We start from the raw sequence: 25,941 nt of genomic DNA on the forward strand, positions 1-25,941 counted from the left end.
TTCTCTTTCTCTGGTTTTGAGTTCGATAATAATTTTTTGAACTTTCTGAAGTGTGTATGTGTTTGTGTTTTTGTGAAATGTGAACTTCGCTTTTTGGCTTGGTTCTTCTGCATTTGTGCAATTTATTCAGACTATTTAAGCCGACGCCAATTAAATTCTCTAGGGAAAGAATAACTTCCAATAAACTTGAAAGAAAGTAATGCTGCAGTTGGCTTCTCAGTCTTATTTTTCGTTTTGTTTAAATTCATCCGATTTTGTTTGCACGTACGACTTGCGCTGACTCAAATCGCCTGGCATCGAAAACAAATCGCATTTTGCTTTCCAATTGTATTTTTAGCACTACATGAAATGTAGAGCTACTATCTAGAGCTTTCTTTTTTTGTCTTAATAACTTAATACTTCTTGAGTACTGAAACAAATTATGGTGAATTTGAATTTTATGCTCATATTTTTTATTTAATTTAAGACAGTTGCAGTAACGACAAATAATAGCATAATATCTCAAAGCGCCAATCAAATTTTTATGATAAAATGTTTTTTTTTTAAATACATTATTTAAATCTTTTTTCGTACAGTATTTTCTGGGTCTTGAACAGAATTAAAGTGACTTCAGATCTATGCTCATATTATTTATTTGATTTTAACCAAAGGCAGTATATTTCAAAAAAGAAATGAAACCAAGATCTTGTAATTCATTTTTGAAATAACTGAGATTTTTTTTTGTACTTTGTTGCAAATAAATATATTATTTCAAAGATATTTTGATGAAATACATTTCATGTAGTGCGTCAAAAAATGGTTTGTTGTGAAACAACAAAATAGAATAAGTAACTATAATCTCAAGAACAGAGCGGAGCGAAGCGACGCTCTGCGGTCTTGTTTTCCTTCTGCAGATTTCACAGATTTGATTTTTCACGTTCTGGTAACGCTTCATTCGATTCATTCAGCACTGCAATCGCAAATGCATGTTTTGAATATCTCTCGGTCAGCATTTAAAATCAACTCGTTTTTTTTCTGATGTTCGTTTGATGTTATTGAATTCGATACACACCGAAAAAAATGCATACTTTCGAATCAATGCTTGTTATCCATATAGAATTTTTTCCCTTCGTTTGAATAATAAACAAATATCGGATGAATGGTTGAGGTTCATTGCGGCTGGAAGGCGCTGCCAAAGAAGTGGTACAGCTTTGGTCAAACATTTATAGCCGCTCAATTATATCCAATGCGATATGAATTGATATTCTATTGAAGAAATTTATGAATTGGATATTGTGCCCAGCATTTAGAAATCACAGGCGCAATATGGACGATCCTTAAGTGGCAATAAATTGAATCGTTGACATTTTCTTTCATTTCAATTCGAAAGAGTTTCTTTTCTCGGAAAAAACAAACTTGATCCCCAAAATTAGCGATGGAAATCTTCATCATTCGAGCGGCATTTTTCAAACGCAAACGAAATCGAAAGCCATTTTCACTTTTCGTCTTTTAATTACTTGACAAGCCATAACAACTGTTGCTCGTAAACCGTATTTTTTCCCAAAAATTATTTAGAATTCCTTTTTCGGGCTCGTCGTGTTCACTTTCAAAAATCGTTCATTCTCGAACTTTCATTTGTGAATTTGGCAATAAATGCTGCGGCAATTTTATTGTTCTGCATGAGACCGAAAATTAAGTTACAAAATCAAGAAAAAAGACAAAAGCTACGCAAGAGCATCGTATAACAAAAGAGAAAATGTTGAGGCGATAATATGTGAATAAAAATAATCTCTCTCAATTAAAAACAAAATAACAAAACAAAAATAAAGAAAATTTCTACCATTACGATGCCAGTTTCCATAGCCATGATCAGTGTATTCATTTGCATAAAATGGATTTCGAAAACTCAATAATCAAGATTAACTCGTTCGCCTGCTAATCAACACTGAATCTGCTAACGAAACGGCTACTTAAAAATTATTAACTAGATCTTGAATTTGAATGCAGTGCGATAATTGTATGTGTTTCGCTTTCGTTATTTTAAAATGGTTGGTGTCGTGCAGCGATTTCACGGAAATGCGTAGAAACGCCACTGACAAAAACTGTCTAATAATATAAAAAGAGTGACATTTTAGCAGAAGTTGCGGTGTGATTTTCAAAACGGTAAAGTTGTCGAGCGTCGACATTTTCGATACACACGACCTGAAAACAAAGGGACCGACGCGCGAGCAAGCAGTCACACTTTTTAACATGCTTCCCTCTAATTCAATGAAGCACTCAGGCAATGCCATTTTGACGAAGAGGTTCGCAACCTTTTAATTTCATTATATTTCAAATTACGTTATTGTTCACTACATGTCGGTGCGTGGTGGCTTCGGCGCCAGGTGAAAATGAGAATCGTAATCTGTCACTGATCGATTCTGTGTTGTTGCCGCTGCCGTTCGCTCTAGCCACACAATTTTTTCTTCTTCTTTCATTTTCAATTATATTTCTCTTGCGGTTTTTCGTGCTGTTCTCGCGTTTGTTTCGTGATCGCATGTGATTACACTCAAATGATTTATTGCAAATGCTTTATGTTCATTTTGACAAATTTTTGCGGTTCGAATTCACACACGCCATTTCGTGTGGTGTGCTACCAGGAATAAATGGTAGAAAACGAAGACCAAAAAATAGTGTGCATGAATTTCTCTTTTAACCGTGAGGAAGCGTATGATCTTGAAAGCGATCATTTCAATCAATGACTTGCGCCCGTGTGTACGTGATTGGCAATTTTCAACGAAAGCAATTAATAGAATTTGAAATTTTCGCTTTGTATTTTATTGTTTTGTTGTTCGAAAGAGCGGAAAAAAGCAACACAAAATTGACTGTTTTGAAGCGTGTTTTTAGCAATAATTAAATATCCTTTGGGCAACGTGGGAAATCAAATGCAAAAGATCACACATCAAGCGAGCCGGGTCATCGCCGACATTACACCGTTGTTTTGGTGCACACAGTAGTTAAACAAACGTTCTTCTCACGTTATTCGCATTAACGATAAGCGCACACGAAAAAGATTCATTTGAAGTTAATTGGGTTACGCCAGTCATGAAATATGCAGATGGATTTGCCACTCGGCACATGAATGCAATAAATCGATAAGTTTTTCAGTGCACAACTACCGCTAGTCAGAAATGAACCACCGTTTGTACCGTTCGTCTTGCATGTCGATCGTGTGATTTTCTGTTTACATTAACCGTCTCAAACTCAAAACACTTCTCTTTGTTTTGTCGACTCGACTCGACTCGACTTGAATCGACCGATGCATGCTGCATCAATTAATCATTTCAGCAAACTGAAGTCAAGAAGAAGAAGAAGCGAAAAAACATTCCGGCACATTATTATTATTATAATCGTGTTATATAGGTTTTCAAGCCACTTTCCTTGTATTTAAACTTTTCAATAATAATCAAGATTGAACTTGAAATGATTTATCGCGACTGATTGGTTACCATACACAGCACGTGTACTGTGGAAGTGTGTGCGCTCGCTTAATACGTAGGTGTAACAAGTTCGATGAATTTGAAGAGTGGTATTACTTCCTTTCGCCACAGTTGGCACAAAACTCGTACACAAATTCCTTTCTTTTTGATAAGTTTTTTTTCGATATTTACATACGGCTTTTCCTATTTCAAAAGCAAATCAGCACACTTCACATCGTTTATATGGGTTTTTCGCCCACATACACTTCGATTTATAAGCCAATGAGTTTTAATAAAAAAAAACTAATTAGGTTTTTTTCACTCTATCTTTCTTTTGCAGCCACAATCAATAAAGCCGACTAAATATCACTTTTATCCTCATAATCAACATATTTACGTATTGCCCGAGTGCGCCATTCAACAGGTAAATGAATTTAATGGAGGAAAAAATGAGTTTATTGAACATTTTATTAGTAAAAGTAAATTGCAATGAAGAAAAAACCGATGATGACGCGAATTAATTAGAAAAGCACATAAAGATATCACATTTACGAGTGAAGGCCAGTAAAACTCCAACCAGCCGAAAAAATAGCAATAGTAAGTTGAGGGACAAGAGTCAAATCGTTCCTGAAGATTCGCCACTCATTCATGTGCCCGAATTGGGCTATCGCCGGAAAATCAGCGAACAAAATTCATGACAGAATTCATGCTCACGGCAAAAAGCCGTGAACAAAGCAGTGAAGCCAGAAAAACAGTTAACATAAACCGAAAACGGAGCAAAAACTAATGTGACCCAATCGAAAATAATACACATATTCCATTGACGAATTTAAACTAGTTTATGCCATAGAATAAACGAATGCGATTACATGAACCGAGGCCCGCAAAAATTGTTTTGAATATATGGCACGCAGCAGCAGCACGATGATATTGGAGGAAGAGTGAAAAAAAGCGGCGCCATTTTACTTTCATTTCAAACGCAAAAAATATATAGAGAAATTCCCATATCAACAATCTATCATTAGAGCCAAACGAAATATTATTTCTATCTGATGCGATACGATACGGTGCGGTGAAATTGAAGAAGGTCAATATCAATTGAACTTTGCCTCGAAAAATGATATGACTGAAAATTGGCTAAATTGAATCTGTGTAAGTTTCAAATTGCACGCTCGCGTTTGCGCTCGACCTGATTCAATCACTATTGTGCGGCCAATTGCAGCAGAAAATTGATAGACCGGGAGAAGAAAAACCCGGCAACTACAATGATGAAGAGGTAACAACAAAGCAGAAAATGAAGAAAATCAATTTCGGACCGGTGCTCACTGTTCTATATATTTATGGTGTTGATAATAACAATAATAACAGAATAATGTTCCCTTATGAACAAAGCAAAAAACACGGGAGAGAAAAAAAATAGTTCATGTCAAACACCAAAAAGCCAATGCTTATTCGGGCATCGCAAGTGTTATTCATAAAGACACTAAAACAATAAAAAACATCAATTTCAAACTAGCAATTTGTCGTGGTGTGTATGTGCTGTTAATGTCCGTGAGATGAAATCACTTTTTACGATGTCTTTTGTGTTGACCGCTGATTCGATTTTTCGCTCGAGGTGGCTCGCAACAACAACAACAACAACGAGAGCTCCAGCAACAGCAATTGCCGAGAAGATGACAAGGCTCGAGCTAGAGCAACCAGCCGTTAATATAAATGTGATAAAAGCAAAAAAAAAAACACCTCGGCGATATGGGTCTTGATTTTAATCTAAATAAGCACTTTTTATTGCTCCGATTCTGAAAAGCACACATCCACCAAAAACATAAATTGCAGTGCAACGATTTGTGCCAGGTATTTTAGAATGATTCTTCATTTTGTTGGAATTTTGTATGCGGAAATGTGGCCAATCGATCGTTAAATGGACTTTTATAATTTCGTTCGATTTACTGCATATTTGCACTGGCATCGCATCAAAGACCATCGTTTTTACAGTGTACTGAATCAAGTCATTCGCCATTCGAATTTGAAATGTGGACGACGGCAACAACAAGACGATGGAGACGACGACGATTTGATTTGCTGGATCGGATTACGATTTGAGTGGCCGGCGATCGTAAATTGTGATTGGGTGCGGCGCGCCGGTGTATTTTGCATTTCCGTCCATTTGATTTAGATTTGATACTTTTTGTGATTGCATTTCTCTCTCTCTCTCTCTCTCTCTCTCTGTTTCTCTCTCGCGTTTTTTTTCTATTATTTTCAATTTTATTCAACTGAAATGTTTTGTTCTTCTTATTCTTAACGATATATGTTTTTTTTCTTTTTCCTACTCCGCTTCAACACGCAGGTATGCAACGCTGTTTACGTGAGACTCAACTATACGCAACCATTATGCGCGTGTCCATCCAGGTAAAAAAAAGATTACGTATTTTTTTCTAATTTACATGAGTAAGATGCATGCTTTTCTTTTCACTGATCGATCGTTGCCCGGACTCGATTCGTTTCGTTTGTTTGTTTGTGTATGATTTGAAACAGAAGATAATCACGTTTTTGATTTGAATCAATGTTCTCGTCGAATTGGAGTAGGAAATAAAGAAATAACAACAACAACGCACAAATTGAAGTTAGATGGAATTCGTTTGCTACATTGGAAAATTGGCATAATAGCTTTGGCTGTTTTCTGTGTGCAATCGAACGATCGTGGCCGCTTCATTTGCAATTCGTGTGCAATTGGCGTGCATACGAGAACGATCGAACGATCGATTGCATTCGATTTTTTATGTCGGTTTGTCAAAGCCAACATAAAACTTCAAGCAATTAGTGTCATAATGCCTTTATCTGCTTTATCTATTCTCTCATTGAATCCAAAGTGCTGTTTATTTTGTTGTTGCTGTTGTTGATTTTTCCAAAACCGAAATCACTCACAGATTTCTTTACACGATCACATTGCTCATCGCCTACACGACGTGCATACAAATAGAGACGAGCAAAAAATAAAAATAAAACACTTTTCAATAGAAAACTTGATCTTTCCCGTTTGCAAATCCAGCTTGCAATCAATAAAACGGTGTTAGTTCCAGTAATAAATCGTTCGAAACTAAATTTTTGGCATCGCAAAACACACACACAACAAGCGCGAGTAAAGACAATTCAAAATTTTCAAATGCCAAAAGGCAATTAATTTCAAAAACTTTCATTCTATGGAGAGTGCGCGCTATGAAACCGGTGGAATCTGTTTCCTTTTTTATAAGTCTATTGTACCACTTGGGCGGAATATATATATATATATATATATTGATTTCTTTCAAGAGGTTAGTGTTTTTTCACTTTTGTCTTGGGATCGGAACATTTCTTGACGTGACAGATCTGGTTCAATATGGACTGCGTGATCATTTTACCATTACTTGTTGCGAGATCGTGTGAAATACACAAAACCAAAGAACGCCACTTCTTCAATCAATTCTTTTTTTCTCTCGATCTAACAGTGGTCTCTATTTATTGTTACGGTCTTTTGTGATATAAATTATGATGTTTATTTTGTGACCTGATGGTAATTTTGCAGTTGGTCGTTGTATTTCTTTTTCCTTCATTCTGTATTCATATTTTCTGTTGATTTCTAAATTCCAGATATCGCGATCCATGTTCGGCCAGTATTGACGAGGATGATTTGCATACGACGAAATTGATTGGCGACCCGCAAAAGCGGGTAAGTACTGTATACTAAATATAAACCAGGAAACAACGTGACTCTTTTCTTTTTGCTGCAAATTAACTTCGCCTCCAGTCCGCAATTTCGAAATGTGGTTCACTTTGCAAAATCATTGCGGCAGCAAGACAACGTTGACAAGACAAAATCAAAATCGTGCCAAACGAGAGAAAAAAATCGCAGAAACACACACACACAATTTGGCCGCAGACACGTTAAGACATTCTGGGCGCTATGCACTAAAAAAAATTGATGCAGCTTTCATGTCACTTTTCTGTGTGATTTGGAGTAAATGCATCGCATTGATGATACGAGAGGCAGAGAGAGAAGGAGAAAGGGAGGGAAAAGAAGAAGTGAAACGCAGTAAACGATCGATATAAAAGAGAGCTTAATAAATTGCTAGATTTTGAGCCGTTCATTATGGAAACGATTGTCGAATGAAAGCAAAGACAACCAGCCAGCCAGCAACGCGCAGAATTGTAAAGAAAGCACAAATCAGATTCTACGATGCGAGAACACAGAATTATTTCAAGAGAATCATAATTTAGTTTATCAAATTCATCATCGTTAGCCGTGTAATGACTACGTACCTACACAATTTTCTATCTTTATTACACGCTTTTTGTTGCCATCAGTTTTCATTGTTAGATCATCATTATCGTGCGCTAAAGTGCGCTCTCGATTCTGTGTCTCATCAGTGCAATCGCAGTGCAATGCGGAGCAAGCCGTAACAACGCGCCATTCATCGACATTGTTGCAATTCGCTCATTCGCTCGTTTTGATCGTTTGCAGAGACACAGCCAGCGTTAGGCTGATAGTAAGAGACTTCGACAGTCGTCGAATGGAAATGGCAATATAGAAAAATGATGTTTTCGGCTCTGTCCTAAAGATTTGTGTAGCTTATGAATTGTTGTGCATATTGCAATATGCATTCATGTTATATATGCTTTATTTTCCCGCTCAATAAACAAATCTTGTGAATTTTTCTATCGCTTTTACTGTTGTTCAGCACTCTGGTTCATTTTATTCTTCTCTCTCTCTCGTCTGTTTTGTTGCAAATGTTGGGAAAACAGCACAAACACGTGCATATTCGTACGTGTAATTTATACATTTTCATCGAGAAGCTGAATAAAAGTAATCAAGCAATGATAAGATTTAGGTCATACACATAAATACAGAGTAAATATTTTGAAGAAAAAAAAAGCAAGCACACACACACACACACACAGCTTTTTGACGGTGGAGCAGCGGAATAGATGAAACATAAAATCACGTCAGCTAAACACAACAAAAAAAGAAGAAGAAAAAAAACAGAACATCTCGAACATTGAATTGTTTCGAGCGCTGCTTCTCAATAAGTTCCCATTTTTTTCTATGTCTACATACACTCTTGAGCTCGTACAAACAAAATATGCACAGATATTAACAGCAAGAAAACGGAGAGAACAACAACGATGAAAAAAAAGTAGACACAGAAAAACAGAGCCATAGACGAAAAACGATGTAGAAAGAAAAATGGTTTTTCTTTTTGTTTTATTTTGTTTAAATTCAAGTGTACTGAATAAATATGCCGCCAGAGTTGTGGTTGTGTGGTTTTTTCTTTTGTTTGTTGCTGTTGCTGTATCGGCTGGCGTCCTGTATTATTTTCTCTCGTCTCTTACATTACGATTACATATAACACATAAAACGTAATACAAGTAGCAATTCATTAGGTCATGAGTTAGTTTTGGAATAAAATGAAAAGGTTAAAAAACTACGCCTTTGTCGACACACAGCCGTATATCGATACATAAACGTGTGGCGTGTTCGATTTTTTTCTGTTCGTTTGGCCTCAGAACATTTATGTATAGCGTCAGTGACGATGAAACAATGGACCGTTCAATGGATGTGATAAATTGAAAATTCGACAGCTTTTTATGTGCTTTGACAGTATGATGCCATTTTCAATTTTCGCTTTTTTCTGTGTCAGGCTATCACATTGGCGAAAACATGCGAGGCGACAACCGAAATGAGGGAATGCCGTACACCACGAGACTGGTCGTTGTTGGCATTGCAGAATATTCGAACGGGGAAATCACACTATTTGGTGATTTGCAAGTGTCCAGACGCCTATAATTTGGGTGAGTTTAAGCGTTGATCACTTTTTCAATCTTACAAAATTGTCAATGTTTCAAAATTCAAGTGAAAAATGAGGATTTTTCCATTTTTTCTTCTTAAATCCCATCGAGAAATTTTATTTTTTATCATAAAATACAAAAACTGTTTCGTTTTTTCTTCCAAAAAAACTCAAACAGAGGGTCCAATGGCGCACGATCAGCCAACGTATGCAAGTGTTCCGGGAATCCGTGTATTTGGAATGATGTGTGTGAAACCGACGGGTGAGGTGAACACTAGTTTGCACATTCAACGGCCAGTTCCACCAAAGCGCAATCAATACTTCCAATCGCAAACATCGTACTACAATCGATTCAAGAAGCATACACTCTCCAAGCTATCGGCGCAACAAAAAACAAACGAAAATGGTGCAAATCTTTCGACTCAATCGTTTGATTCGGCCGATTTCACCACCCGAGGAATCAGTATAATTCCATCAAATTCGGAGACTCGAGAGGATGTATCGAATGAAAGTTCGCAAGAAGCAGCAACAGAAGAAGAAGAGGAAGTTCCATCGAGTACATTCGATGCATCGTCCAGTTCGTATAGTACAACATTTTCATCGACGGATAGTGTACCAACGGAACCAGCCACCGAGACATCAAGTCGAAAGAAACGGGACACTGGCGACGGCAGCAATGTGACCGACGAAAGTGCAATGTTCGAATCAAATAGTCGAAGCAAACGTGATGATTGGCCAGACATTCCATGGGATGAGATTAGCCAACAAATCAAAGACATTCAATGGGACTAAACATCAATGCCGATCCGGAGAGTAAACAAAAAACATTGATCTGAACTGAATGTCGCTGTGTTCACCATCGAATTTTCGCAAGAACAATACAATTTTTTTTAAATTATGCTAAACAAATCATGGCAATGAAGACGAACGATTCTAGACACTTGAACATGACAAAATAAAAGACTATTCACACAAGGAAAATGCCATCCACACATTTCTCCTCTCCCTATCCGCCACCACTGTCGCCGTCGCCACGTCGTCATTTTACGCAATTCATACGTTGTGTGTTTTAAACAGAAGAATCAAAAACAATTTTCAATACTACAAATTGCTAACGAAAAACAAAAACAATTTAATGGTTTGGAAACAACAATTAAAAATTATGAAATCATCAAAAAAAAAATCAACTTAATTTTAGTTATTTTAAAACGAAAAAGAAGCGAGTCTCGAAAATATACACACACTTTCGAATCGTAGACTACAAACAATTTTTTTTTTTTCAGAAGTATTATCAACACGCATTCACACATATACACTCAAACTAACCGATAAATTTGTGTAACAGTTTCTATATTAAGGACTAATTTATATTAATTTATTTTAAAATTAATTTTCGATTTAGGCGATTTTGTTTTTAAAATGATGATTATGATGATGATGATACAAGTAGAAGCAGAGCAAAAATCAACATGAAATACGTGGAACGATGATTTAAAAATACAATTTAAGTTTTAAATTCATAAGATCGATTCTTTTATGCATATAACGTCTTCTTTAATAAAACGGCAAACTGAAAAAGCCTGAGTTAATTTTCGGATTTGCAGTACAATGGAATTGGATGGATTGTGTTTTGATTGATTCAGCAGAATAGGTGAAATGGAAAAATAGAACGAAAAAGGTGGGAAGAAGAAGGTAAAAATTGTCAACTTACCCAACACTTCATTTGAAACTACGATTGAGCAGCTGTACATTGGAGTGACGAGGCGTTGTGGTTGATTTTGGAACGCTTCCCGACACGTGTCTTTTATTATGGATATCAGTTGACCTGTCGAGGCATCAAAATACAAAATTTGATCAATTTATCTTGACTTCTCTCATCATCATCAAACGAGTTGACATTTCAAAAATGAATATTAAAACGGAATATATTGCCCAGATCAGTCTTTAAAAAGTACTAAAATCACTTTATATTCGGCACCTAACCCAACCATACTCACCGGCAACTGATCCAATTGACAAACTTGATTCGTCAGTTTTGACAGCCCATTCTTCGATTAAAAAGCAAACACCGTGCATTGGTTCTTCGCACAATGGTCCAGATAAAGTAGCTAATTGATAGCCGTTCAACAATGAATTTTCTAAGTCACATCTTGGATCTCGTTCGTCTCCGGCATTTTCCTTGTTCGTTCCTTCAAAACCACTCCACACATTTTGATGTTTGAAGTCGGTCAAATTGACCAAAAGGTTCGTTCCACACTTTTTTGGTCCAAACGCCCAAATGCGATCGATTAAATCATTCCGTTGAAAGACTTCGTGTTGTTTGTTATTCTCTTTGAATGCCGATGTAATCTGTTCCCTGAATTCTTTTAGTCGAATTTTCGAACGATCTGATAAATCGGTGACATGTGTGGCTGATTTCAAGAGCTCGTAACTTGTTTCAAGCAGATCGGTAACGGCTTTGGGCAATGGAATTACCAGCATTTTCAAACGTTGATTTGCCGTTTGAACTGTAACACTTTTATCGGCTTTCTTTTCTTCGGCAGTCAGAACGATTTCCTCATTGACCATGTCAATTTTCGCCTGCGGCACAATTGTCTCGCGCAACGGAACGATTGGCAGTGACACATTCACGGGACATTTTGCATATTCACGTTCCAAATCGTAGATGCATCGCTCCAAATGAATTTCACCCAATGTGACCAACACATGTTCGCCATTCTCCTGAACAATCACCTGAACACAGGCATCGGCTTGGTTCAGTAATTTCAACCCCTTTTTCAACTTCGGCAAGTCGGCAATACTCTTCGGTTCAACAGCAACACGATAAATTGGCGTTGCCATTATGGTGAGGTCACAAAACGACGAACAGAATGGATTGTTCGATAGCGTAGCCGTTTTAAGTACATGATCTTGCAAACCTTTGATTCCAACGATATTTCCAGCAGGTGCTTCTTCAAGCTCTTCCAACTCTTTGCCCATTAATAAATACAAATTTTCAACTGTAACTTCTTTAACGTAGGGCGACTCCGTTGCATTAGCCAAACTGAAATAAAACCAATTATAAAAATGTTTCGAAAAAAAAATTGATTCTAATTAGAAAATGTGCACTCACTCGATAATCGAATTGGGATCGTGTTTGGGTGTCATTGCATAAATTTTTGAGCCTTTCTTCAATGTTCCACTGTAGACACGAGCAAATGCAATGAAAATGTTGTTTTCCTCCACTTTGGCCACTTCTTCTGGCTTTTCTTTATTTTCTCCAGGTTTCTCTTCCTGTTCACTGTCATTCGAATTGGTCTCGTCCAAATAAACTCCGGCTAATTTTGCTTCCAATTCTTCATTTCGCTGCTGTAGTCTCTGCCTCGCCAAATCTCGTCTTCTTTCGATTTGTTCTCGGGTAAGGGGTTTCGGTTTGTTTTCAGGTAAAATGGATTTGTCGACGGGAATCATTTTCGAAATGAAGGCAATCACAGTTTTACTCTCGGCATTTGAATTCATAAACTCAGATTTTAGTGCTTGTGTCTGGGCTGGAAGCGCTTCGAAGTTTTGATTTAGCGAGCACATTAATTGTGTGGCTTTTTCATCGGTTATTTTACCCGGGTGCGGACACATACGTACAACCATTTCAAGAAGTGTTCGTTCGACTGGTAACCATTGTGAGAATATCGTTTGAATGTGCACCTTTGGATCGGTGGAGCGTAGATCTCGTGTTGTTACTTTGACACCCAATTTTTCAGCAATGCTCGGAATCTTCTCTTTATCCTTTCGCACTGCAATCATTTCGTACAAGCTCCAAATGTTCTCCAAAACAAATTGCACAAACATTGGCTTCTTTGCCTTCTCTTGGGCACCTTTTGACCATTCCTGCTTTTTGGTGTTGTAGTAATAGTCACCCCACAATACTTGCTCCAATTTATCCACGGGAATATTCAATTTACTCGCGTATAATTCAGCAAAATCACGCACACGAAACGCCCAACCGTCAATGGCCGAGGAGAATATTACATTTCCACTTTCAGGTGTGAAATAAATTGAGGAATCATCACAATCTTCCAAAGCGGACACATGATCGGTCTGGAATTCAAGAGAAAATGGTTCAATTTCAATTTATGGAAATAAAAAGAAGGAAGAATTAAAATCAAATAAACGATCGTTAAATTAATCTGTTACTCACATTACTGGTTTTAACTTCCTTGAGCAACACATCGGATGCGAATATATTTCCCATGGTGGCGTTGACTTGTTCAAGAACCTGTGAAATGTGCACATATGCATCGAGCGGCGTAAATTTCTTTTCTAAAATTAACCGATCGATTTTGTTCAACACGAGAATCGGTTTGAGATTTTCTATGTACGCTTGTTTTAGACAAATTCGAGTTTGTGGACAAACACCCTCAACAACATCAACCTGAAAATGGAAACATTCACGATTCAGGGTTAGAAAAGGTGGTTTTTGAATTAAATTAATCGGATTAGCTTTATCAGTTGAAAATTTCTGAACAATATTGACACTTCTCTTCACAATAAATTATTTTTCACGATTAGAAAAATCTTTCATTCAAAAACTCATCGTACAACTGAATTGTCATACCAAAACAATAGCACCATCGCATAATCGAACCGCCGTTGACACTTCACTGGAGAAATCCACATGACCGGGTGAATCAATTAAATTGACGATAAAATCATCTTTGGAACCTCTAAAATCGTTGAATAACAACGATATGCAGCTACTCTTCATCGTAATTCCTCGTTCTTGTTCATCGGGCCTGCTGTCCATGTACCTCAACTGGCCGGCCATCCGTTGTGAAATAATACCTGTTTCAAGATATTATGAAATTAGCTTGATTCAAAATGACTCACACATCAACAGCCTGCCATACCGTTACTCGCGACGAGCGAATCTGCCAAAGTTGTCTTTCCGTGGTCGACATGAGCCAAAATGCAAATATTCCGAATTGAATTCACATTTTTCTGTAATTTCACTAGTTTTTCTTTCGTAATTAAAGTCATTTTTACGCACACACTTGTTGTTATCCTTCAAACGGACTATTGAAACTGAATCTCAAGCACAACACAGCGATATCAATATATACTGGGTGCTAGTGATGAAAACATTGTTTTGTTGCACACATGGCTTGAACAGCTGTCAAATTCAAATGACAGTTCATATGTGTCAAACGGACCAGCATGAACATCGTGCGAGAGAAGGTGTGTTCAAGTGCTTTTGTTCCGGGAAATAAAATCGAATGGTTTTCGTAATTTGATGAAATAATTTCGTCATTTCAAAAGAAGTATAATGTTAAGATAAGAAGGCAATAAATGAGTATCAATAATTTCAAGGAAATAATTGATGAGATCGTGATTGAGTCTTTGGAAAATCCACAATAAAGGCGAAAAAAATAGAGTAATTGTTATTGGCATTGAAACGAAGTGGAAGTGCTTCTGTCAAAAACTGACTTTCACCAGCAACTTCAACGCTTATTTTCTCTCTCCAAATATCGACACACATATCAGCAGTGCATGTGCGAATTCAGTGTGTGACAAGTCACTGATGATCGTTTCTCTCCTTTCACTGGACAAAAGTTAACCGAGATTTTGATAGCAACAAAAATGGCATCAACACCAAGCGTTGACCAGAAAAAAGAGTTAATTACTCGTAATTTACAAGAGTACTTGGGCGATGATAAATTGACGGCAATTTTAAAGGAACGTGATTTGAAAATTTACTGGGGCACGGCAACAACAGGTAAACCTCATGTCGCTTACTTTGTCCCAATGTCAAAAATCGCCGATTTCCTTCGAGCTGGCTGCGAGGTAATTTATTCACACACAATCACATATATATTGACGACGAATTAAAATAATCAGAGATGCAACATTCTTCTATTTTATAGGTTACAATTTTGTTTGCTGACTTGCATGCTTATCTGGACAATATGAAGGCTCCATGGTCGCTGCTCGAATTGCGTACACAGTATTATGAGGCTGCCATTAAAGCAATGCTGAAATCCATCGGTGTTCCAATTGAAAAGCTGAAGTAAGTGTAAAAATGTTTCGGTGTAAATTTTATTTGGGATTCCATTCAGATATCGTTATCAATGAATTCAGTATAACGATGCATAGTGTAAAACCGATTAAATTAATATTCAATGTACACCGTTTTCATGATATATACCTATGTGATTAAAATATCGTCGCTCGATTTCAAATCGCAATTGAAGTCAATGAATTCAACTTTCGCAATGACTAACACCAATCTAATTGCAAGCGGTGACGTCACAATTTTATATGTGGCATTGTTGAACATGAACAACTACGGTGCTGCTGACCACGACAATTTTTTTTTTTAACCTAATTTATGCACACTCACCCAAAAGCAAAACTGCATGTTTTCAATAATTTTGTTAAAAATAAATTGAATTAATATTTTTTGTAGGTTTGTGAAAGGAACTGACTATCAGCTGTCGAAAGAATACACATTAGATGTTTACAAACTTACATCAGTGGTTACACAACATGACGCGAAAAAAGCCGGCGCCGAAGTTGTCAAGCAAGTTGAATATCCGCTGTTGTCTGGCCTTCTGTATCCCGGTTTACAAGCACTCGACGAAGAATATTTGAAGGTTGATGCTCAATTTGGCGGGGTCGATCAACGGAAGATCTTCACATTCGCCGAAAAGTATTTGCCTCAGTTGGGCTACGAAAAGAGAATCCATTTGATGAATCCAATGGGTATGTTGGCGAGAAATTATGAGTTTTTTTTTATGAAACTCTACTAAATGGATGTTATTTCTCTGTTTAGTGCCTGGTTTGGCTGGAGGTAAAATGTCTTCGTCAGAAGAAGATTCAAAAATTGATCTGCTGGACACACCAGCTGGCGTGAAGAAGAAGCTCAAGAAAGCATTCTGTGAACCAGGCAATATTGAGGACAACGGTTTACTTTCATTCGTTAAACACGTCATTTTCTCACTTTTCAAAGACGGAGAAGGTAATTTTGGAGTCCAATTGCAACAATTTAATTCATAAACAACAACTGAATGGATTTGGTTTATGCTATTCGTTGCGTTTAGGTTTTGTGGTTAGCCGCAAACCAGAGTTTGGTGGAGATGTCACCTTTACCACATATCAAGAGCTGGAAACAAGCTTTGCTAAGGAAGAATTGCATCCGGGTGATTTCAAACTAGCCGTTGAAACCTACATCAATCGATTACTCGATCCAATTCGTGCTGAATTCAACACACCTGAACTCAAGTATGTTGCTTTTGAATTTTATCAAAATTAGCCAACTTGGCCTTGATTCAGGAAAAAAAATCGATTTCAATAATAAATTTCTTTAAAAAAATCAATCAATTTCAGAGCATTGAGTGCAAAAGCCTATCCACCACCAGCTAAAGAAACAGCAAAGAAAGGTGCTCCAGCTGCCGCAGAACCAGTTGAAGATGGGCCACATCGTCTTGATATTCGCGTTGGTAAAATTGTTGAAGTGTCGAAACACCCGGATGCCGATAGTTTGTACGTGGAAAAAATCGATTTGGGTGAGGCGGTGCCACGAACTATCGTCAGCGGTTTGGCCAAGTGGATTCCAATTGAGCAGATGGAAAATCGTTTAGTAGCAGTTCTGTGCAATTTAAAACCGGCTAAAATGCGTGGTGTTGAATCACAAGGCATGGTTTTGTGTGCATCAGCGTAAGTTATTCATTAACACGAGTTTCAATGTAATGAGGAAGAAATTGACAAAACTTCTTTTCTATTTGCAGTGCAGAAGCCGTTGAACCATTGAAAATTCCATCGGGAGTTGCTCCAGGTGATCGGATCACAGTCGATGGATACAAAGGCACACCCGACGTGCAATTAAACCCGAAGAAAAAGGTTTGGGAGAAATTGCAAGCCGATCTCAAGACCAACGCCAACGGAGAGGCCACATGGCAAGATAACTTCCTTGTAACATCAGATGGTCAGAAAATACTCGCTGCTCTGCAAAACTGTTCGATTAAATAGAAAAGCAAACAAAACGCTTGAAAGAGTTTATTTATGGATGACGAAATATAAGTCAAGCGCCGGCATTTGATTCTAATTCATAATTTTGTTTAACATTTTTATTGCTTCATGGAAGAAAAAGAAAACACAAATAGATTGCATTCACAATAAGGGAAACGAGTCTTTTTAATTCACGACATAGAAAAATGTAATACGATAACAATTCCGCCAAATCCGATGAAGAAGTCATGCCGAAAATAAAGTGACAATGCAAATTCGCCGTAATTTTACTATCACCGGCTTTATGATTAAAACTGATGGAGTTTATTGAAGCAAAACGATTATAGAAGAAAATTTCTCCAATTATGCAGTAATTATTGAATCGAACGGTTTTACTTCTATCGTTACATATTATTCCCGCATTGTCTTTTCTTTCTTTCTATAGCTCTCGGTTAGCATGCGTACGTGTGCACTTGTAATCGGCCACATAATGCTATTTTTTGTTCATGTGGCATGCGGGTGCGTCTAGTTCAGTGAAAAAATGCCATAAGAATAGGCCGTATGTGTGTTGTTCGAGTGTACCGCACTTCATTGCACATAAATCAAACGCAGCGCTCTTCAACTGGACAAAAAGATCCATTAATTTTGAATAACATCCGAAAACTACAATACAAATCAATCGACATAATCATAATTTGTCTGCGCCGTCTTCTATTTGTGGAGAGCCACATTTCTTTTCCTATTTGGTTATAAAATTTGTTTACCCATTCAGCTGTGAACGGTGTGCTTTCTGCGCCAACACTCTATGCATGGGAATTATTTAATAGGAATGTGTACACTTGTAGCCACCGTCGTGTATGCTTGTTCGTTGTGGTGATTCTTTTTTATCGCTGCTGCTACCTCCGCGCATGCTGGCTAACCGAGCGCATCACAAACTGTCAATAACGATATAACGCAAAAGCAGCGAAAACTCCATGAAATGCTCGCGCGCTGTGCAAATAAAATTTCTATAAATTGAAATAGTGAATTCGGTGAGTGAACCAGTCAGTGCTGTCTCATCGACGAAAACAAAAGGTGCGTTTGTTTGTTTAAAAGAAAAAGAAACATTGATCAGAAAGACAAGAAAGGATTTTTCATTTTTTTTTTTTTTCGTTCTAAAATCATTCGATTTGGATTTTATTTGAACAGATTACAACAACAAAACCAAAGCAAATAAAAGGATTTGTGATTATATTGTGACTAAATAAATCGCAACTAAAGTGCCACCCGGAATTTATCCACATACTATTTATATTTAGCACCGATTTTGTTTTCTAAGGTAAGTGTTTGGATTTTTGTCGCATTTTTTTATGCGAAAAGTCTGAATCGCAAATTTCTCACGCGTTTGATGAAAAGGCAGCTATTGTTTGATAAAATATTACCGAACACGATTGAAAATTTGTCAACATTTTGTCCGTTATTTTCGTGTAATTCGAATTCGAGCTAAGACTCATCATTCTCAGCGTTTATCACGTTTCATTCGCACATTTCGGATGATAACAAAGTCGAGAAACATTATGTAATCATTATTGTCGGTTTTCCATCTCACACACACTTCTTGACCAAGACCAGACCCAGTAATTTATATTTTTATGGTAAATAAATGCAATGCAAACGCGATCGCGCGCGTAATGTTAAGTAACACAAATCAAAAGAATACACACCGCATGCGCAAAAAAGAAGAAAACAAGAGTGACCGAGAAGCAATTTTATTGTGAGCAGTTAGCAGAAATATTACATGAATGACTTTGTTTGCGTACACACGCATCCACATAGGCACACATATTCAACGAGCAGATCGCGGTTTTGTGGAAATTTTGATGTTAATTGAAATTGCAAATACTTAGAGCAATGGTATTTGAACACTTATTTGAATATAAACGAGTTTGTTGCCAGTCCGAGTTTTGTTTTAAGCCTCATTTGGTAGGTAATATTTAGACGACCACGAAGTTTGATGTATTTAAAAATGGATTGTTTTGCGCGACGGATTTAACAGTAAATGACTCAATTATACTCGAATTCAGAACGTTCAAGAACTTATCCAAAGTCGAAAAATCACGTCAAATTTGCTTATGAATCTATTTTAATGAATGAAATTAAATTCTGATTTCGTATGAATTTGAATCTTAAAGCTAAGTACACAGTTCCTAGTGAAATGAAAAAATTTCTCCGGTGAAATTTTCATAGGTGATATTTGTATGGTGTTTTTTTATTTTTGAATTGCAAGCATAATGATTTTTGATGCATAAAACAGCTAACTCATTCCAATATCAACACGACACATGAACAAATTTGGTTTTTGAGTTCATTCTTTTATTGTTTTGTCTAAACAAATTTTTTTCACGGTCGTGAAAAATTTTTCGCGTGCAAAATGTACGCGAAATTTCTTTCATGACCGTGAAAAAATAAGAAAGATCAAAATGCATTAAAGAATTAATTCAAAATTCAAATTTGTTCATGTGTTGTGTTGATATTGGAGGGAGTTAACTCTTTCATACATCAAAAATCATTATGCTTGCAATTCGAAAATAAAAAACACCATACAAATGCCACCTGTCAAAATTTCACCGGAGAAATTTTTTCATTTCACTAGGAACTGTGTACTCAGCTTAAATGAGAACACGACAATAGTTCATTTTCTATACAATGTTGAATACTCTTCTTATTTTTTAAATTTTATTTCGAATTGTTCGACCATTTTGAAAATGCATCTCATTTTTGGAACTTTTTGTAATATGAATTGGAGTTTTTAGTAAAAAGAGATCATAGTTCCAGCATTAATTGTGATAAAAAGCTGACACTGAACCTCATTTTATCATTTCAGATACTTTAGAAGCAATCAAAAATACAATCAAAATGAAGGTATCAGCATTGATCTTTTTGTGCATTGTCGCTGTGACCGTAGCCGTTGCTATTCCCGTCCAACCCGAATACGGTGCTGATTCACCGTTAACTCTAGTCGATCTGGAGAATGAACAGCACAACGTTCATCGGCTCGCCGATGAAAATGCAAATATTGCCCGTGAAAAGCGGTTTATTCTGTCGTTATCGAAGAAAATCGCACTCGCTAAGCTAGCCCACCTTGGTCTTGGGTAAATATTCACCAATTCAAGTGTTTTTCAAACCATTCAAATTGCTCTTGACTCATCAAAACAAAACAAAAATTTCATGTCTTTGACCTATATAGTGCATTGGGTATTGCTGGAGCCGCGATCGCAACCAAAGGTGTATTGTCACATGTTTTGGATTTTCAGACGAACAGCTTCCGTGCCTCGCCTCGACTGAGCTATAGTTATCCATCGGGCGCATATCGATACAACCAATACTTCCGATAAATAACTTCAAAACGCCAAAATTCGTTTTCTCATTTGTCAATGAAACCGACTGAGCAAAAATTAAAATAAAACGCGCTTCAAATGATCACAAGATGATTTAAAACGAAGAAAATTCGTCAACAAATGAGTAAAACGAATATCATTATAATATGTAAATAAGAATATATATATCGAGTAAATATAACTTTTATTACCTGGCTTCATCACAGATAGTCAACGAATAATCATATACACATATTTCGTTTTGAGTCTATACATGTAAATAATAATTTAAAATGAAAAAAAAAAAAACTATGTGCCTGTTGTAAATTTGCATATTTATGCTCAAACAATCAGAACGCTTCGTTTTGCACCGCATTGTCATTGTCAGCAGCGCACATAGACCAAAATTTTAATATTCCCGATGAGTTGAAGAGAAGAAATGTTTTTCTATTGACATTTCTTCAAACAAAATTACGCAATTTTAACAATTTAATGTGTAAACATTGAAAATTCAATCACACAAGCGAGTGTATTTCGAAATCAGCGGTCAATCCTGAAATTCTTATGCTTAGAAAAACACACTTATAGCAAACCATGTACATTCTAACCGTAGAATTATGTGACTTTTTTTCTGAGAAAATAAATAAAATACGATTTGAAAAAAAATAAAAACAAGAAAAACATGTCTCAAAGTCTACGTAATGCGTTAAATTTAGTTGTGTAAGCAAAGTTTCAGTTCAAGACAATTCTGAGATGGATTTTGTTTACTTTTCGCATCAACCAATGGATCGATCGATCGATCGATTACATAAGCCAGAAGTAATATATGTGAGTCAATAGAATTCAGTATTGCCGCTTGATTGCACTTTTTTGTACTACAACTACAGCGAACGAGATTGTTGGTCGCGTGAAATTCAACATTTGTCGATTATGAATTCGAATGTCAAATAAAAAAATCGCATGAAACTAGATTTATTTCGTTTTCGTTTTGGACCTATTGATTTCTTTTTATCTCTTTTTCTATCTTTCTGTTGGCTCAATTGCAAATATTGGTTGAAGCAATTGAACTCGTACACAAATCAGAATCAATGCGGATCTCATGTACATAGTAGAAGGTGGGCTTCTCGTTTGTTTAATCAAATTGGTGATGATGACGATGTATTGGCAAATATGAATAGCTAACGAATGAAACGTTCTATACATGTTGCTAACCCGGCTAGCCGATGGGCAAATCCAAAAATTACTGAGTTACTGTGCAAATAAAACAAACCAAGGATCTAACCATAACAAAACCTCAACAACTATCGGCTACGAAGAGCATTTTATCAGTGAGATTTACATCAGGCCAAAATAATGTGCTAATTCTCAAATAGCATGTGCTAATTCTCGAAATCACTTGTTGTTTCAAGAAAATCGCGTGTTGAGTTCAGTTGCCTTAGTGATCATTGAACACTGTTCAATGCGAGCCTGTTCAAGACACTTTCTTCTATTTGGACTTGATGCTTGAGTTTCAAACCGTACATAGAAACAGTAAATCATTGAGTTCATCTGAAATACATGGTATTAGCTCTTAAGTATTTACTCATTCCATTTTACATGAATGACCATAACCGAGAGTTGAAGTGAAAACTTCCAAAAATCAACCGCTTTCATTGATGCCAACAAGTTCAAGGACGTCGAACGTTACATAAATCGACTTTGATGCAATTCCTGTGTGTCTCCATGAAATCCCAAACCGCATGAATGATACCTTTTAGTTCGTCAATCGGTGAGAGCTCATTGTTTACTCGCGGCCAAAAGCAGCGCATCGATGATGCAATTTAAATTAGCGAATTGAAAAAGAAAATAGAGTTACAACAATACCAATTACAAACGACGACACATCAAATATCGGTTGGCTGTACATTTTTGTTAACAGGAAAGCGTAAAAGTAACGGCAGCACAAGCAACAGAAACGCTTGTAACGCTTCAATGGCAAGTGCGCGCGTATTTTCAAATGCAACTACCATCCACTACCGCTTATTATAAAACCAAATATGAAAATATTGCATCATTTTATAACATAACACTTGTGCGTTTCGAACTAGCAACTGTCCATTGTCCATTGCGGGCGAGTTGTTTCTAATTAAAATCCACATGCTTTCAATATATACCGTGCATGCGCCAATCCTTCCAAACCATTTTACTCCATTTTAAATCGAGCTTTAATTGATCGTTTGCGATCATTGGACATCTTTCGTTTAACGGCCAGTGCGTGCGTAATATTGGCATTACCAATGGCATGAAGAGAGAGAGAAATTGTTTCAGGTGTACAATTGGCCCATTTTTATTTTTTTTCATTTATTTTTTTTTTTCAATTTTTTCAATAGGGTTTTTTGATGGTCACAAATTTTCAGATCAGAAAAAATGCTCTAATTGAATTTTAGCAGTGACTAAATTCCGGAAAAGATTCTAACTCAATGAAATCACCTTGTTCTCAAGCATTTTCCTCTGTTTGTCCAGCAAAAAATGATGTTCTAGATCATTTGTAAATATCAATTCAGTCTGTAAATAAAGCGATTGAAAGCATGATGATGCAAAACGATCGAAATTTCAATGTTCACCACTAAAAAAGAAATCATTCATAATTCATCAATCTATCTATTAGTGTTGATATTGATTTTCCTGTTTGCTTATTTGATCTGAGCACATAGGCTGATAAATGCTAATTGCCAAGGTAAATCTCGGTGCCGTAATCAAATGAGCATTTACCATTAGATCGAGCGAATCACATCTTCTCACCCAAAATGAATGAATTATTTTTATTATCATTATTATTGCAACAAATTCCACGATAATTTCATCGCAAACGGGAATTTTTTTTATTGTAACATCGCATCATTTGATATATATACATTTATTCGTAATAAATGCTTCTTGGCTCTTTCTATTTTCGCTGCTGCTGATTATGTCAAACCAATTTAATCTTGGTTCGGTTTGATATTTTTCAATTGAACAAACGGCGTTCGGTGTATGTTTCGTTTAACACTTACGAAATGAGATGAAAATTTCAATGAAGACATGTGTGTAATGTGTGTATTTCTAGTATGTGGAAGTTGAGTATAGGCGCGCCTAAGTGTTGAAGGAGACGATATACAAATAGAAACACGCAAAATAAAATATCACAACAGTGAGACAGAGGTACACAACAGAAAAATCAATTGTATTGCGTGTATTGTGATTTATGTTTTGTTGTGTACTTGATGTTCACTTCCACTTCATCGCATTCTCGCACAATTGGAATTTTTTCAAAATGGACCCGTGTATTTGCTGGGCGTCGAAACAAATCCACTATAAAAGCACCAGATTCAAATTAACTGGCATCAGTTAGCCCATTGCGATCAGCAGCAATACATCAATCTGGTGTACATCACATCGACAATACTCACTTGGATATTTTTTTTTCTATCATCTAGCAATTTTCCCTAAGTACGAGCACTTGTGGACATACATTTTTCTAAGCGAATCGTTCTTTTTTTTACCGATTTAACGAAGGAAACAAAAAAGAAAAGATTCAAGTGAAGTGAACATTTAAATTGAAAAGAAGAAGATTGTGTGAATTCAGTGACACAGAACATAACTCAAAGCCTTAAAAGAAATGTCAATTCGGATACTATTGCCAAGAATTTTTGTTAAAACGTTACGATTCTTTCGATCAAACTATTTCCGAATTTAACGTGCAGTTCTTTTTACATTCAATTTTTGTTCTGTTTTTTTTTTCTTCAAAGCATTACAAATCGAACGCATAGACTCGTTAATAATCTACAATAAAACAATTATTCTTTTCTCGCAGAAAACAATCCACCAAAATGAAATTTTTAGTGCTTATTTTGTTGACAATTGCCGTAGCTTTTGCTATTCCTGTCGAATTGGATTCGGGCGATGAATCACAATTGACTTTAGTCGATCTTGATAACGATCAACTGGCCGCCGATGATAATGTACCCGACGTGGCTCGTTCGAAGCGTTTTATTTTGAAGAAAATTGCACTGATTAAAGCTGGCGCACTCGGTGTTGGGTAAGAGCATTCGGTGTTATGCTACAGTTAACCAAATAATTGATGAATGAAAAAAAATACGCATAAAATACGTTGAATTATTTTTCCAGTGCTTTGGGCCTAGCAGGTGCTGCTATTTCAGCTAAATCGGCTCTTGGTGGTGGTTTCAACGGTGGCTCCAACCAAATCACACAAGGATACGGATCAGCTTATGGTTATGGCAATTCAGGACCATCTCTTACCACTGCCTATCCGTCGCCTTCCTACATTACTAGTCAAACTTATGTGCCACCACAAACCTATGCTCCACCACCACCACCACAGCCAGCCTATGTTCAACAGCAAGCTTATGTAGCCGCACCACAACCATCATTCACTGGTCCAATCAACAGCGCATTGGCATGGAAAGCTGGAATCGCTAATAATTTTGTCAGCGGAATTAGCAGTGGATTCTCCAATTCAGTTCAACAGCCTGTCGTTGGTTACTCCTATGGCGCCCCTCCACCACCACCACCACAACCGATTGCCGGTGGTCCACTGCCGAACAAACCAGTTTACGTAGTTTGCGATAGCCACAACTAGTTTCGTTTTTGTTGCATATTTCGATTTTTTAAGTATGAGTTTTTAACAATAAAAATGTTGTAAATATTACGAATCAGACTTCTTTGCCAAAAAAAAGTATTAAATCAGTAACTATAGCGATTTGTTTTAATAAAAGTCGAAACGAACGAATTATTCGAGGAATATTGTTTTTTTCAAATATTTTTGAATATTTTCAGTTAATTCAACCATGTTATTCATTATATTATCATTCGAGTGCAAAGCAATATCTCGGAAATAGGTCGATATTCATTCAAGAAATTTCCACACGCAGAAATGAATGCCCAACCTTAAGTAAATAGCTCGAATTGAATTTCAAAGTTTACATTTTAAGCGGAAATTGTTACTTCATATTGTTTACAAAGCTTCATCTGAGCGTATGCACCATTTTGCATAAGTTCAGGGGAATTTCAAATGTTCATGCATGAACTTTATTCTGTTTTTTTTTCTCTGCAGAAATCATTCGTGAATCAACCGTACGAAAAGACAGAAAAAACCGCCAAAATAAGATAACCATCAATCATCGGCATTAGCTGAGAATTTACCTACCTTAAAAATGGAACCCAAAGTTTGTATCTACTGTTTTTTGCGACATTCACTTTACGGTTTCCTGAAATAATTATGGTGAATCCGCTAAAGTGACGCTTTTTTTATAATTGAGATTTAGTTAATCTTTGAATGTCAAACTACATCCAAAAATAGACTAAGTGGTA

At 36.5% G+C, this 25,941-nt stretch overlaps 4 protein-coding genes across 6 annotated transcripts in view; 3 read left to right on the forward strand and 1 right to left on the reverse strand.

The window, feature by feature from the left end:
* The window catches only part of LOC129580352 (uncharacterized), a 32,800-nt gene extending 22,039 nt beyond the window's left edge, over positions 1-10,761 (forward strand). The window contains exons 2-6 of the mRNA XM_055470688.1: positions 3,778-3,861; positions 5,782-5,843; positions 7,062-7,140; positions 9,110-9,260; positions 9,435-10,761. Coding sequence (XP_055326663.1) covers positions 3,778-3,861; positions 5,782-5,843; positions 7,062-7,140; positions 9,110-9,260; positions 9,435-10,048 — 990 coding nt within the window. The 3' untranslated portion in view covers positions 10,049-10,761. The remainder of the gene's footprint in view (positions 1-3,777; positions 3,862-5,781; positions 5,844-7,061; positions 7,141-9,109; positions 9,261-9,434) is intronic.
* Positions 1-14,407, reverse strand: part of LOC129580347 (elongation factor-like GTPase 1) — a 59,167-nt gene extending 44,760 nt beyond the window's left edge. The window contains exons 1-6 of the mRNA XM_055470683.1: positions 14,140-14,407; positions 13,848-14,074; positions 13,431-13,664; positions 12,369-13,330; positions 11,254-12,299; positions 10,968-11,081 (exon numbers count right to left, since the gene is read on the reverse strand). Of these exons, the coding sequence (XP_055326658.1) occupies positions 10,968-11,081; positions 11,254-12,299; positions 12,369-13,330; positions 13,431-13,664; positions 13,848-14,074; positions 14,140-14,269 (2,713 nt within the window). The 5' untranslated portion in view covers positions 14,270-14,407. The remainder of the gene's footprint in view (positions 1-10,967; positions 11,082-11,253; positions 12,300-12,368; positions 13,331-13,430; positions 13,665-13,847; positions 14,075-14,139) is intronic.
* Positions 14,408-14,525: 118 nt separating this feature from the next.
* Positions 14,526-17,413, forward strand: LOC129580354 (tyrosine--tRNA ligase, cytoplasmic). The gene is made up of 8 exons (XM_055470692.1): positions 14,526-14,663; positions 14,774-15,073; positions 15,154-15,296; positions 15,696-15,991; positions 16,062-16,247; positions 16,330-16,510; positions 16,616-16,945; positions 17,017-17,413. The coding sequence occupies exons 2-8, from the start codon at positions 14,870-14,872 to the stop codon at positions 17,255-17,257; spliced, it is 1,581 nt and encodes a 526-aa protein (XP_055326667.1). The 5' UTR covers positions 14,526-14,663; positions 14,774-14,869; the 3' UTR covers positions 17,258-17,413.
* A 788-nt stretch (positions 17,414-18,201) lies between these two features.
* Positions 18,202-25,368, forward strand: LOC129580359 (uncharacterized). 3 transcript variants are annotated; one of them, XM_055470701.1, is made up of 4 exons: positions 18,202-18,310; positions 18,425-18,554; positions 24,425-24,649; positions 24,739-25,368. In XM_055470701.1, exons 3-4 carry the CDS (start codon positions 24,441-24,443, stop codon positions 25,208-25,210), a joined length of 681 nt encoding a protein of 226 aa, XP_055326676.1. In that variant the 5' UTR covers positions 18,202-18,310; positions 18,425-18,554; positions 24,425-24,440; the 3' UTR covers positions 25,211-25,368. The 3 variants fall into 3 exon arrangements, with proteins under 3 accessions (XP_055326676.1, XP_055326677.1, XP_055326675.1); XM_055470702.1 differs by lacking the exon at positions 18,202-18,310 and having other exon boundaries at positions 18,338-18,554; XM_055470700.1 differs by lacking the exons at positions 18,202-18,310; positions 18,425-18,554 and adding an exon at positions 23,909-24,060.
* Positions 25,369-25,941: the final 573 nt, after the last annotated feature.

The sequence above is a fragment of the Sitodiplosis mosellana genome, unplaced genomic scaffold (genome assembly GCF_009176505.1).
Source record: "Sitodiplosis mosellana isolate CC-2019 unplaced genomic scaffold, AAFC_SMos_1.0 Smas_scaffold_1, whole genome shotgun sequence".
Classification (NCBI taxonomy): Eukaryota; Metazoa; Arthropoda; class Insecta; order Diptera; family Cecidomyiidae; genus Sitodiplosis; species Sitodiplosis mosellana.

Excerpts from the sequence above, each read along its gene's own strand:
- LOC129580354 (XM_055470692.1), top strand. The coding sequence starts at position 14,870 with ATGGCATCAACACCAAGCGTTGACCAGAAAAAAGAGTTAATTACTCGT. Across the intron at positions 15,992-16,061 it reads CCATTTGATGAATCCAATGG|TGCCTGGTTTGGCTGGAGGT; the intron begins GTATGTTGGCGA and ends TTCTCTGTTTAG. Across the intron at positions 16,946-17,016 it reads ATGGTTTTGTGTGCATCAGC|TGCAGAAGCCGTTGAACCAT; the intron begins GTAAGTTATTCA and ends TTCTATTTGCAG.
- LOC129580359 (XM_055470701.1), top strand. The coding sequence starts at position 24,441 with ATGAAATTTTTAGTGCTTATTTTGTTGACAATTGCCGTAGCTTTTGCT. Across the intron at positions 24,650-24,738 it reads GCTGGCGCACTCGGTGTTGG|TGCTTTGGGCCTAGCAGGTG; the intron begins GTAAGAGCATTC and ends TTATTTTTCCAG.